Source organism: Cheilinus undulatus, linkage group 20 (assembly GCF_018320785.1).
Source record: "Cheilinus undulatus linkage group 20, ASM1832078v1, whole genome shotgun sequence".
NCBI classification, from domain to species: Eukaryota; Metazoa; Chordata; class Actinopteri; order Labriformes; family Labridae; genus Cheilinus; species Cheilinus undulatus.
Window position 1 is genome coordinate 8253947 of NC_054884.1, and position 14342 is coordinate 8268288.

At 36.5% G+C, this 14342-nt stretch overlaps 1 protein-coding gene across 1 annotated transcript in view; it reads left to right on the forward strand.

The window, feature by feature from the left end:
- The window catches only part of mbtd1 (mbt domain containing 1), a 31739-nt gene extending 18447 nt beyond the window's left edge, over positions 1 to 13292 (forward strand). The window contains exon 17 of the mRNA XM_041815123.1: positions 1210 to 13292. Coding sequence (XP_041671057.1) covers positions 1210 to 1328 — 119 coding nt within the window. The 3' untranslated portion in view covers positions 1329 to 13292. The remainder of the gene's footprint in view (positions 1 to 1209) is intronic.
- The last annotated feature ends 1050 nt before the right edge of the window (positions 13293 to 14342 follow it).

Here is a 14342-nt window from a genome sequence, read left to right on the forward strand (position 1 = left end):
AGTTCATGTATGCGTGCAGACTCGCTCGTAGTGCCGCTATTTGTGACTTTGTAACCTTGAGTCGCTACTTCGTCATGTCTCCTTCTCGTCTCACCTTCTGTCAGTCACACATCCGTCAGCTGTTGGCTGTGCATGTGATCAGTCAGAAGCTTAACGTGCAGTGCAGTGGGTCTGCATACTGCAGCAGTAAACTAAGCAAAACAATTTGTTTGAGCGCCACAGAGTCCACTGTTAGCTCCAAAAAGTGAAGTTAAAGCTTCAGTTAAAGGTGCCCTGTTTGTTGTATGACAGCAGACAGACACAGACTCACTCACCAACGCACACACATTAACACACACGTCATCTGTGCGTCGTGTCCAGCACTGTTAAAGCTCATATGAGAAAAAAAGACCACAAAACGATAAAATAACCTATTTCTTTAAATTACGTGTTATTGACTTAAAGATTTATTTTGAGTGTTTTAAATATGGATGTCCTTAAAGAGGATGAAAAATAGTTTGATTTTACTGATGCAGCTCTTTATGTTTCAGTCTGTTGTAAACGGTGCTTAAAATACTTATATAATCTATATGCTTTTACTATATATAATAAGATAATAAGATATAATTAAGTATAATATTAAGAATAGTTATTGTAGTTGTAGCGATGAGAGCATAGTGTAGTAAATTAAAGATTTTGTAGACTGTTAAAATGAAAGGTTTGATTTGAAGAGTATTAAAATGTACAGTTTGAGTCAAAGTTAGACAAGACATACTCTTTGGAAGCATTAATAGCCTATTCAGTAATTGGTTCAAACATTTTTGAGTATACCTGAATGTGTTGCAACTATGACTATTAGTTATACAAAGGACATATTATCCACCCATGTATTTTTTTTCCAAAATTAAAAATAAAGTGTAAAATCTCGTCTCGTGTCTCGTGGGCCCAAATCTTGTCTCATTTCGTGAGAAAAGTGTCTCGTCACACCCCTATCATTTAGGCTTTGTCCGGTATTTTCTACAATCTTTGGTCAAAACTGGTCATTTTGGGGGACATACTTTGATTGGGAGTATTTTGCTGCCCTGCAGAGGTTGCCTCTCTTGTTATTGCCTGTCTTGCAGTTCCAAATATTGGGAGTGTTCCTTTATGTTTCACTTTCAGGTGCATGAACACAACAGGCTCATCTGTGCTGCTGTTCTCTCTCTTATCTGCCTCTGTCCCGCTCTGTAGAGTCTCTCCTGCGAATGAAAGAAGAGGCGGCTGAGGTGGACGAGTTTACCTTCTCACAGGGAACCTCTGACCAGGAGAGCAACGGCTCAGGCAGCTATTACATCAAACAGGAGCCCTGAGGACACACGGTGAGGACGGAGCAGGACCAACCCCAGTGAGGATCGGGAACACAGAGATTCATACGAGCCTCCAATCACTCTGAGACCATCAGGCCTTCTGTGGAGGTGTTTACAGAGATGGCCATGCTGCAGATACGGGGGATGTTTTTCTGATTCTGAAACATCATGAAGGAGTATCCCTCAGTTTTCTACCTTGTAGCTGCGTGTGCACAAAATCACTCAAAAAATGGAGGGGTTTGAAAGCACCCAGGGTCGGGCCTGGGTCACATGTTTGGGCATTCTTCCCCTCGGATGATGCAACGTGATTCTCCTTCTCTCCAGCCTGAAATCTAACCAGAGAAGATATTTTGATGGATTAAAAAAAACAACCTTTTTCTACAAAAAAATGGGGATCCTGCAAGTGGACGTCAGCCCGCCCTGCCTCTGCCACAATCTGGGCCGCACACAGAGACCTGTAGAAACTGTGAGAACCATTCATTGAGCCAGGTCTTTCAATTTTCTTTAGTTTTTTCACCTTTTTGTTGTTTTCAGGTCAGAGAGTCAGCCACTGAACGGCCTGAGGAGAGGAGAGGCTGGCAGGAAGAAGAACAGCTCTGTATATTTTGATTATTTTCTTCTGAACTTTATTGCCAGGTGGACTTTTCATTTGTTAATAGTACTTGAAGTATTTTTTTTCCTTTTGGTTCACTTATTTTTGCTATAATTTTGGAGTTGTTTTATTAATTAATGTACTTATTTTGCATTTACATTTTTGGCTGTGTGGGAAAGTAAATGTGCGTTGTTTCATAAAAGTGATTATATACATATAATATGTGGAGGATTATTCAAAAAGAACTACAGAGTATAGATATAAAGATTTCCATTCGAAAAGACAGAGTAGTGAAGTGCTGCTCTGCATTAACGATATTCATGTTTCTATTTGTTTGTTTCTGATAAGTTTGGCCAGAAGTCTTCCACAGCTAAATTTATTTCTGATCCAAACATCACAGAACAAAAGTGTGATCCAAGTTCAAATTTTTGAAAGAGCAACCAATGCCTACAACAACGTAGAAATGCCTACAGGTGATCAAGATAGAAATAAAAGAAGCATTGCCTTAAACTTAGATTTGGAAAGCTGGAACCTGTACCTTCAAGAGCCTGTCACCAACTCTGTCGTTTTCCCTCTGGCTACTCCAGATTCAGAGCATTTCTTTCCTTAATTGTTATAAAAGTTGATTCCTGCTTCTCTCTTATCTTGTGGGGGATGAAAAATAACTTGGAAAAACATAAATGAATCCTGTCCTACCATCATCAGCAGCTACGTAGCTATATTTCCTCCACCATTGCTGAAAAGCCTCTGCAGCTGATGAAGCTGAGAGAGAAAGTCCCGCCTCTTGCTGACTCTGATTGGTCGGAAAGGCGAGAAATGCTATTTATGAATACAAGAGCTATTTTCAACTGAGAGCTTTTTGATAAAAACAGCTGACGCCAAGGGCTGGACTAAATTGGCCTTGCATTGAAAGTGGAAAAACGGCAGCTTTGGACAAAGGTCTTAAAGGTACAATATGTAGAATTTTTGCAATGAAATGTCTGAACTTATTTAAAGATGAATATTCCTACGTAATATATGCTCCTACTCTAGTGCTTTCATTTTCTGAAACATCTCCAACAGTTTTCAAAGCCAGACAAATAGCTGTGAAGGGACATGTGTTGTCCCCCATGGCAGACAACGGCATGTTTATCTGCTCGACTGAAATGTTTGATAGTTTAAAGGAACAGGGAACTGCTACTGGAAGCTGCTGCTCTGTTGCTGTGTGTTACTCATGTTTTGCACTGCTTGCTTCTTGATTCTCTGCCATTGGTTGCACTTTCTTTTGCTAAGCTTACCCATTTAGCTCTGATTATGGTCCGTTCAGAGTTTGTTTTTCATTAGGGATTTGCTGTAATATCAGCATAATATCGGTATTGGCAGATAATAGCTTTAAAAGGTTTAATATCAGCAGGAAATTCCTGCCTGATATTTACAACTGATATACTGCCTGTTCTTATCGATAGTATATATCTTAGAAATCAGCCTTAGAAATCAGTAAAATATTTTTCATTTCATTTTAAATGAAGCCCAAAAACAAAACAAAAAAAACTGCCAGACTGTCTACTTCCCCACTCCTCTCTCAGCTCTGCTTGACTCAGCCTCTATCCTGTCCACCACCAATATCTTTTTTTTTACTGTTATTTTGATTAAAAGCCCACTGTAACACCTGCAAATGTAATAGCAGTTGCCTACTGCAAACATAATAACAAAATTCTCAAAAATGTCTTAACAGGTACATTTGGAGGAATTTATTACATCTGTTGGGAGCTAAAAATTTCCAGCTTTATAAATTGTAATAATTTCACCAAATTTTTTAAGAAAATTTAATCATCAGTGTTTGTGGTCATTGTTTGTATGTTGCAGTCACATCAAACATGGCAATTATGGCAAATTTGTTTTGCCATGAAACAGGAAGTAGTTGTTTTTCAGAGTCTTAAAACACCTGTAGAGCCATGAATCTTAGCAGAGGGAATTAAAAAGTGTCAAAACTTCACTCTGACCACTCTGTAAATGATGTCTAAAAACACAGGCAGTTTTATTGTTGAACAACTTAAAATCCTTTTCCTCTCAAAGTTTGTTTTTAGTCCTAGGAAGTTTGAACCCTGTAGTTTAAGTCACAGTACCTTGCCCTAATGAGGAGAGCCAGCATGTGCAGAAAAGTTTTTTTTTTTTTTAGAGGCACGTGAACTGCAAAATTACTCATATTTGGATCAGTTGAAGCCCCTCTGAGGGCTTATTTTAAGAAGAACCCCTTAGATTTTGCAGAATTTTCCCAAATTACATCAGTCCTCTCTGTATTCAGATTCTTTTTTGCTACGAATCATTCCTCTACAAGTTTATTAAGACACTGGAAAACTTCCTGTTTCATGGCGAACAAAAAAAAATCTACTTTTTTGTTCGCCATGAAACAGGAGTTTTTAGAGTTTCAAAAGTTTTTTGCTAAGATTTGTGGCTCTTTGTTTTTGCAAAGTATCATGCATCTAGAAGTTTTTTAAGACTCTGGAAAAACTTCCTGTTTCATGGCGAACAAAAAAAATTTATTTTTTTTGTTTTCCATGGAACAGGAAGGACTTTATTTAGAGTTTCAGAATTTTTGTGCTAAGATTCATGGCTCTAACAGTGGTGAAAGACACTGGGAAAACTTCCTGTTTCATGGCGAACAAAAACCATCACCATAACTATTTTTTTTTAATTTTTTATTTTCATGTGACCATAGTTTAAGCTGACTTGAACCCACTGGCAGTTGTAAAAAGGTTACAAAACAGTGACAATAACTCATTTTTATGTTCAGAGTATATTTGTGAGATGTTTTACAATTTTTACCTTCCTATGAACTTAATAGGTCCCTGGCAACTGCAGTTATGTTTGTGGGCAGTTATCATGTTTTCAGGTGTTGCAGCCCACTGCTGGTGGAATTTACATCCTGTATGTACTAAAGATGCACCAATAGTGAAAATTAGGACCTTTATGATGTTTGAAATAACAATTTGTCAGATACTGAATCAGTACTGCTGATGTTTTTCATAACTTCAATTAGATCAGAGTTTGTCAAGGTGACCTCCTCTGCCTAGTAAAAAATCTCTTCAATGCGGCAGCGACATGGCAGTTTGATTGATTTGACACTACAGATAAACAGTGGCTACTGATATCTGCTCTGCCCCATTATGGGCTTACAGTTGATTTTTGTTACCAGGACCTAAACCAGCCAATACTAATGTTTAACTTGCTTTTGTTTACAGATTGTGTTGAACCAATTCAAAGAAACATGCAATGATTCAGTGGTCAAGCTTGCAAAACTAAATATCATCTTTGCTTTCAGTCTAAAAACAGTGTCTGGCTTTGTCAACTTTTCTGAGTACTTAAGGGTTTTTTTTCTTGTTTTTTAGTTGATAGGTGAATTCTTCAGCAGAGAAAATATCCACATTGAAGCAACATAACGAGTGGTCGTTTTTGTTGTAGCAGCTGTTAAATGAACACAAAAAATCTGTCTCAATGCCATAACCATTACCTCCAGCAGATTTTTATTTCTAACACTTTCTTTTTTACTCTCTCTGACATTCCATTTCGTAAGCACTGTCATTTTTTTTTTTGCAGGATTGCTCATTCTAAGTCCAGGTATATCTCCCCAAAAACTCTTTTCTCCATCGTATAGATAAACTAAACTGGGATAAGCTTGGTCAAGAGAGCACATATTTAAGGAGTGTTTTCTGGCTTTGGTAGCTCCATGTGGTGCTTTATGTGGACCTGTCACAGAGATCAGAACATACAGAAGCATGTATTAACAAAAAAGGTTCCAGAAAGATGTTCTGAATCTCATTTTTTATGCTGTGATGTTGATCAGAAATAACAAGGCTGTGGAGATAAAGGGCTTTTTCATTAAAAAAAAAAATACATTTTTAAAAGTTTAAAGCTAAGAAACAAAAGAGCAGCAGGGTATAACAGAGAAACCTTACTGGTATGATAGGGTGCACTCTCACAGATTACTCCCAATATCCACCTAACAACCTCAACAGTCTGGATATATAAAACAGTAGTGACCACATGTGTCAGCCAAACTGTGCAGAAGATTAATATGATGTTTGTAGGAGGATGTATGGTTCACAAATAGACAGAAGTTTCACTACAGCAGGGATTCAGATGCACATTCAGGTGTTTCTGTTGTGCTATGGATGCTGATTTATAAAGACATTATAAAACCTCATCTGTCATTATATGGAGGGTGGAGAATGCCACAAAAATAATCTGTTTTTGTTCAATATTTTCAAATCAATACACGTCACTAAAATATGTTTTTCAAATTTATTGCATTTGATTAATGCATCAAAAACAAGATTTGATGTATATTTGAAGACAAGAGTTTAAATATTAAAAATACCCCCTAGAACAAGATGATTTTGCAAGTCAGATAATCATTAAGTGTTGGCAATAGATTGACCATTAATAGTAAATCTTTGGGCCCGGGCATGTTTAAAATGTTCTCTGTGTTTGGCAGAAGAAGGCAAGTCCTGGACTTGTTTCAGACTGGGCGCATGGGGGCTGCGTAAGAGCAGCGGCAGGGCTGGATTTTCATTTTGACATATATGTAAACAAATGTGGTGTTGGCACCCGGTCTCGCACAGAGAATCTAGAACGTTAGATTGAACTAGGGCTGAACAAAAACAAACTATATAATTGTGATTATTCTGATTGATATTAAAATGAATTGCTATATTGGAGGGAATGATTATTTTTATGTCATTCTCATTTTGATTTGGAAAAATAAAAAACAACAAAAAGGAAAGTGATATTTTTGCACACTATTCTAGAAAAAAATTGACACTTAAATGTTTGCATGATGTGTAGAGTGTAACATCTCTGTTGCAAAAACGTATTAAACTATTTGTACACACCTCAGGTTAAAGAAATATTATTCTTCTGTGATTTAAAATCTGCAGAAAAATATATTGCAATTTACTCTAAATTTTGATTAATTGTTCAGCCTTAGGTGGCCTTTGACCACCAAAATTGATTCATCTTTGAATCAGAGTGAACATATGTGCAAAGTTTTGAAAGCATTTACAAACATAGAGTGAACTTTAAGGCCCAACGACCTTAATATTTGGTCTCTAAACCCTCAAATCTAACAAGGTCACCCTTGACTTAGAGTGGTATTCTGAGATAGAAGAAAATCCCTCAAGTTATTTCTGAGATATTCTGTCCCAAGAAAAGGATGAACATGAGGCCCAAAGACCTTGACCTTTAAACCCTGACATCCAAAATGCAATCAGTTCATTCTTGTATCAGAGTGGCTATTTGTACAAAATATGGAGAATATCTCTGAAAGTATTCCTGAGATATGTTCACAAGAATAGCCATGACATAAATGCATATAGACAGACAACTTCAAAATAATGCCTTTGGCCTTGGCTATCTCCTGCCCAGCGGAATAAAAATGCCTTCTTTTGCAATTGTCCAGCACTTAAGCCTAACTCTACAATAAACAAGATTATAATTTTATCTAAAAAAGATGAAAAACCCTTCTACCCATCTGGATGGTACGCTAGGCCATGTTACTCCTCACATCCACCCCTTGCTCTGCCATAAAGCTGTGGACTTTGTTATTTTTCCAACAGATTATTTTCTGGTAACATGCACGGACATCCAGACTACAGCCTGAGTTGTGTCAGTCCTCCTCTATGCCTGATGGTGCCCTCAGGTGGGCTTACTCGGCATTGCAGGCCTTATTTCAGCCTCCATTTTTGGCCCAAACATGCCTAAAAGTTCTGCCTAGGAGTGTTTATACACTGGCAGATTGAATGACTAAGTTTAGATTTTTGATGCATTACTCAAACTCAGCGTCATTGCTGGACTGCTTATTTAAAGTTTCACATTTTTTTGCAATTGAACAAAGAGAATGTGGCACTCTCTGACCTCTGTACAATCAGCCTGTGTAGTGTCAAACTTTAGGTTTCTGTGATTGAAAATAAGACGTCTGACTTTTCGTATATTGAGAGAAAATTTGAAATATTAGCTTTGGTGAAACAGTCTCATTATGTTGTCAAAAAAGAATATATGGAATATTTTATTAGGGTCATATGCAAAGTGTTTTTCTATTGCTATGGTTGTTCTCATGTTGGAGCCATATGTATGCAAGCTAGTTAATAATTCACCTGAGCCACAGAATAACATGTTTGTGATAAATAATGAAACATGAACAATGCACTGCTTTTCCAATAGTCTCTGAGGGCAGCATTTAAATAAGATGACAGGATCTCAAAGTGGCATAAATACATAGATTCTATATACATAGAAATATATAACTATATTCTTCATGACTCTGATGGTATGGAGCAACAAATCCTGACTAGTCAGTACTTCCTGCGTAGGCACGGGGGCGACAAGACTCCTTTCATTCTTCTTAGAGCTAGATGTTTGCAGCTGTTTATCTACTACCTCCTGATGCTAGCCACGTTTAGCTAAGTGTGACATAGACTATGGCAGTGTGTTAGCATATGCAAATGAAAAGGATTACGTAGAAAATGATCCACTTGAAGACTAGACACCAAACATGGAAGAATTTTATCACAGCACATGAGGTAGTCTTCTAATTTGAGCGATGCAATAACAATATAGATCCCATATTATTTTGCTATGTTAAATAAGAACCTATAGCACCCTCAAATGTCATGATCACTACATTAATATAATGAACATATGAGATAATTTAACAAAATGTTATTGTATAACTGTGATTTTTGTGAGTAAGGGTTCATATACAGAAAGATTACTCAGAGTAGAAGCTGTATGGAGACGCAGGGCGGCTTTAAACTTATCAGTGACAGTAAAAAGATCCATAATTTCTCTTTCTACCAGTAAGGTTCATGATTCAATTCTCAGGAAGTTTGTGTTTCTTTTTTGGGTCGTAACTTCAGTCTGAATCAGCTGGGTTTGAAATGCTAAAAGGTGTCTTCAGCGTGTGCATCTCCTGTATGGAAGCAAAGAAGTCTTCATGTTGAGTATCTGAAAAAGTAGACGTAAAAGTGAAACCATTGTTGGAAACTTGAAGCACTAATATTTTAATTATTTGCTGTAAAATCCAGATTATAAGTCACGCTAGTTTATGAAGATGCTGTTTATGTTTGGGTTCTTCCAGCAAGATGGCTTCTATTGTGTTCAATGAAGTCTGTTAAGTTTAATTTCTGTTTTCACCACAGGTAATTGACCTATCAGAAACCTTGCCTTCCCTGGCTCACTCGGACAATTTGGACAGTAACCAGTTTAATGGTTTTCATTTAGACAAGCTTGGACTCTGTTTGCCTGCCGTTAACACTGATTTCTGACCGTCAAAGAACAAAAATATAAAAACCACATTTATAAAACTATGACAAAGTTTTAAGCCTTACTTTAGGCCAGATTTACCCACCCTGATGAGCAGAGAGTGTGTCCCCAAGTTAAGGTTGGTTGCAAATGTGAGTGTGAAGAAGTGTGAGGTGTCCACATTATTATTTTACTGCTCCCTCCCCCGTCCCCAGCCTCTCCGACATTGAATCGTAAATATCAAACACGTTTGATATAGGTTCTTTGTAGATGACATTACCCTGCAGCGACAAAGTCCCCTTGGGGGGCGAGTAGTGATTTCTGCATAAAGAAACGCTACCAAAAAGGCCATGTTTTGAGCTGTTTATGACTATGCAAAGAGTTTAAAGTGTGAAAATAAAAGCTTTCTTTATTCTTAAGCTACTTTTGTGTCCTGAAAGTAGTGAAATACTCAGGCAAAAAAAGTTGTAAAAGCTCACAGAGAAATGTAAGCAGGCACCTTGCCTGTGTTTCTCCAGATGTCCTGATGTCCGTCAAGCCTTGTCGTTGTGATGGGAAATCCGTCCCTTTTTAGAGATCTGGCCTCAGTAGAGCTGTTTTTTTGGCTCCCAAACGGCTCTTCATTTGTTAAAAGTTTGGCTTTTTAAATGTTAAACAACAGTTGATGGAGGAAAGAAAACTGGCACTCGAATGGGAGCTAGCCACCGCAGCTAACACAGAAGAGTTGTTTTGTGGCACAGACTCATTCGTGAACAGCCCATCATCACTCGGTCTCCTACCCCACTAGGATTATACAGTTGATAGTACATCACTTCTCAATGAAAAGCATGTTTGTTACAAAATCTGGATTTTTTTTTTATGTTAAAGGGGCTTTGCTAGCCTCTTAACTCAGTACAAGACCACTCAAGACTCGTTTCCCCTTATCTGGCTACACTACACAAAACATTAGGAAGTCTGCAGAATTGAGTATTAGTGATATTGATCACCTCCCCACCAGCTAAATCAGTTAAACTGTGTAAAAAACAAATTTTTTAAAGTGCAGGAATCGTATTCTGATGATAATTGCAATGTACAGGTCCATTTAGAGCTTTAAAGTACTTTCCTCCATCCCGATTAATTTCTAATGGCTGCGCCCCCCGTTCCTGACCCCTAACGGATATTCTCACATCACAGCGTGTAAACGGCGATATTGGTCATCCTTGCGGCAAACTTAATATAAACAACAAGTATTTAAAGTGTGTCTTATACACCGGATTTTACAGTTTAAGTTGCATGCATTTATTTTATATTTCACTCACTGTGACACCACCTGATGTAAAAACAAGATACTAAGTTAGGCATAATTTTGCCCTTTTTTCTTTCAAAGATTAGAGATCAAGTTTGTTGGAAAATATCAGTTTAAATTTTGAAAACTATATCATCTTGGGACCTTACAAACTGAAGTTGAAACCTGTAATTTTCATATTGTTACTATAAATGCACTTCTTTGCTTCCATATGATTTATTCGACAAACGTCTTATCTCACTTTCCTTTTCACGTACTTTTATATTGATATTTCAAGGCTTTTTAATCTGTCTTAATGTTGAAATTCTATATTTGATTGATGTTTAAAAATATGTTCCATGCTTTTGTTGTGGTGAATCTGGTAACTTCCTGTATTCCTTTTATTTCTCAGTGGGACGTGAGATCAGTCTCCACCAATTTTAATTTTTCTCCTGATCCGATAAAAAAGCTCAGCAAAAATCTTCAAAGACCAAACGAGCAATAAAAGACGGTGTCTCACAATCATTTGAGGTTAGGATCTGTCATTGGAGTTTTGTTCCTCTGATGTTTAGAGAAGCATTAAAGTCCTTCTTGACCAAACTGCATTAATACCTTAGTACAAAAACAAACGAAAAGACTGTTTTATGGACTAACTGCTGCTACCCTCCTCTAGAGTAACCCTAAAAAAAATCAAATGCACAATCAACACTGTTTTAGATCTTCTGTTTCTCACTTTTACTTGTAGATATTTACCTTTCTTATTTCACCTTAATCCCAAAATCGTAAAAATGGAACAAGTTTCACTCCATCCACGGGTAGCTGAGTAAAGGGCGTCAGTATCTGCAGACTGATTGACTGATTGATTTGGGATTGGGTGCACTGATCAACGGAATGCATGTAGAACAGAAAGCGTTGTGCCGATGTCGTGCTGAGCTTGTGTTTTTTGTTGTAACCGTCAATGGTTGTTCTTCAGTCTGTATGTGTTTTTTCTCCTCCGCTGTGATCAGGAAATATAAGGAAGCCCATGTCTGCCAAAAAAAAAAAGAAAAAAATTTAAAAGATATGCATGATAAAAATAAATATTTGTGAAATTTGAAGCGTAAAAATGCCACCAGATTTGGCTTACTAAGTCGAAACTTTAATTCAGTGTGACATAATTTTGATTGTTGTGATGTTAACATTTTTGTTTTTATCATGTACATTTTTTGAACATTTGGCAGTAATAGTCTGTATTCACATGGCAGCCATTATTTCTTTAAATCCATACACAAGGTGGGAAGCTAAAATGCTGTTATAATGTCATAGGGCTACAAAAAAACAGCTACAGCAAATCACATTATTAAGCTGGCTAGTTTTACAGCATGTTAAAAAGTGGCTTAATGTTAACATTACTGTATAAAAATAGGATGCAAAGGATAGGAAAGGCTTCACAGCTAAGGACAAGTTAGTTAAAACCTGCCAGGTTCTAATGTTTACTGCTGCCTGGTGGTAAATAGCTAATGAAAATAACTAATCAGAATTATGGATTAGACTTTACTTCCTTGCTGAGAGTACGTTAGCAAGGGCTAACATTTTTTTCATTTCTATGATAGCTTAAATTAAGCAAATATGACTTGTAGCATGGCACATTTATTCTTTATTTTCATTTACCGATTTGCCAATGAAAGGAAAATTATTAGTAACAATTTGAGGGTGCACATGGCTGTAATGAAGCTAAGAAAACACAATTAAAAACTGAGTATAATCTGAAGACCACTTACATTAGCATTCAGCTACTTCTTGCGAAAATAACCATTAGCTAAACAGTTAGTGTGTCCCAAATCACATACTTCTGTACTAGATACTAAACATTTTGAATGCATAAGTGCCCATAGTGTGTTCACACTTAGAAATATACTCTAAAGCAGCACACGCAAAACTGTCCTCGCAGATGTTGTTCTGTTAGCATACCTGGTGCGCTAGCATCCGCTAGCTAGCAAGATAACGTATTTACAACGGCAGCAATTCCAATCAAGAAAAGGGCTTTTAGAGCAAAATGAATTCATTTTTTTATGCAAATAATGTTAACATAAAACACAAGTTACATGAATCTAATAGTAAGAGAAAATCAACATCAAATTTTGATTATAATTGGCTAATGTCTCCTTAAAACTTGCTGTTACTAAATAAGTTGACAAAAACAAATAAGCAGTTAAACTGTTGTCACTTAAGCATTGATTAACATGCTACATGAGAGAAAATGCTTAGTCATAACTTGGGGGTATACAGCAACTTCTTAGCTCATACTATTGTTAGCTAGGTAGTTGCTAAATGCTATTATAAACTTAGAATTATTTTACAAAATATTAAGATATGGTTATATTTCTTAGCTAAGTGCATGTTAGCTATGGCCTGAAAAGGCTACCATTTGCTGCTGTTGAGGCAAAAATTGACCCAGTATGTTGTTTAACTTTAAACATTCCTATTCTCTTAACTGTTAATCCGTTTATGCGTTAAATAGCATGCTACAGTTGAGACATTGTTAAGTAATAATTTTGGTGGGGGGCTTTATTTCGAAACAAATACTGTTTTAACCCATTAGCTACTTACCACCGACAGCTAACTGAAGCATACAGCCACTTCTTAGCTAATATTAATGTTAGTGAGAAACAGGCCAAATGCTAGCATTCTCTTATGGTAGTATAATTCAATCTAATTCTATCTTAGAGTAATGTCAGCTTGGAGGTAGTTATATGCTTAAATTTGCTGCTTTTTTATTGTGGCTAACATCAGATTTGTTGTGTAATTTTAAACATTATAAACAGTTATCCTAACTTTTCTCTTGTGAAAATTACAAATACCATTAGCTACTACCTCAAACAGCTAAGAGCAGCAGCAACATCTTAGCTTAAATTACTCTAGAAAGAAGCCAAATGCTAGCATTAGCATTAATATACGGGAAAAGCAAGCTAGGTAGGGACTTGACAAATGTCAACATTTGATGCTGTCTGATAAACAGAGCTGTTGTTAGCTAACGGCAACTTTCTTACTAATATTTCAGCTAGTTAGAAAATGGCTGAATGCTAATACTGCTGTATAAAAATGTATCAGAATTGACGTAAAAGGCTTAAATTTCCAGTTTGTAGCTATGCTAGACTAGAAGTTGTTAATTTGACACATTTTATAGTATGTAACACTTGTAAAACACATCTGAAATTTGAGATATGGCTAATTTTTCCTCTTTTTATTCTATTTTTGTGGTAACCAACTGAAACAAAGTTTAAAAGGAGCATTTGGAAAGAAATCTGGCCACATTTAAGGGCAAAGAACATGCTAATTCAAGCTGATAGTAGCTAATATTAGAGTTTAGTATAAGCTAGAAAGCAGATTAACATCAGCTTTTTCTCTAAGTATGACAAAAATTGAAGGGAAAGGCTCAAACAGCTAACAATAATTTATGCTAAATTAAATTATTTCAGATGATAGCCAATCACCTTTGTTGTTTAAACTTAAAATGTGCACCAGTTCCCCTTATTTTTAATATTTCTTGTATTGAATTCAGCTAATAAAACAGATTTTTAACACTTCTTTTTTACCATCAGAATACCAACTTAAGCTGTTTTAGTATTAGCATCTCTCTCGCTAATCCTAACATTAGCTAGATGTTGGCTAAATGCTAGCATTTCTGTGTGAAAGTGTTACACGGACAAGAGGAAAGACTAAAAATATACATATGTAGTGTGGCTCTAATTCTCCATCATGGATTTCCATTTTATTAGCGAGTGATTAAAAAGCAGTTGTTCGATCCGAAAGCAAACAACTTTGACATTATCCTCAGAGCTTCTTACCTTGAGTATATAAAAAAAAAGAAAAAATGGCTGCCGTGTGAACATGTCCAATGGGC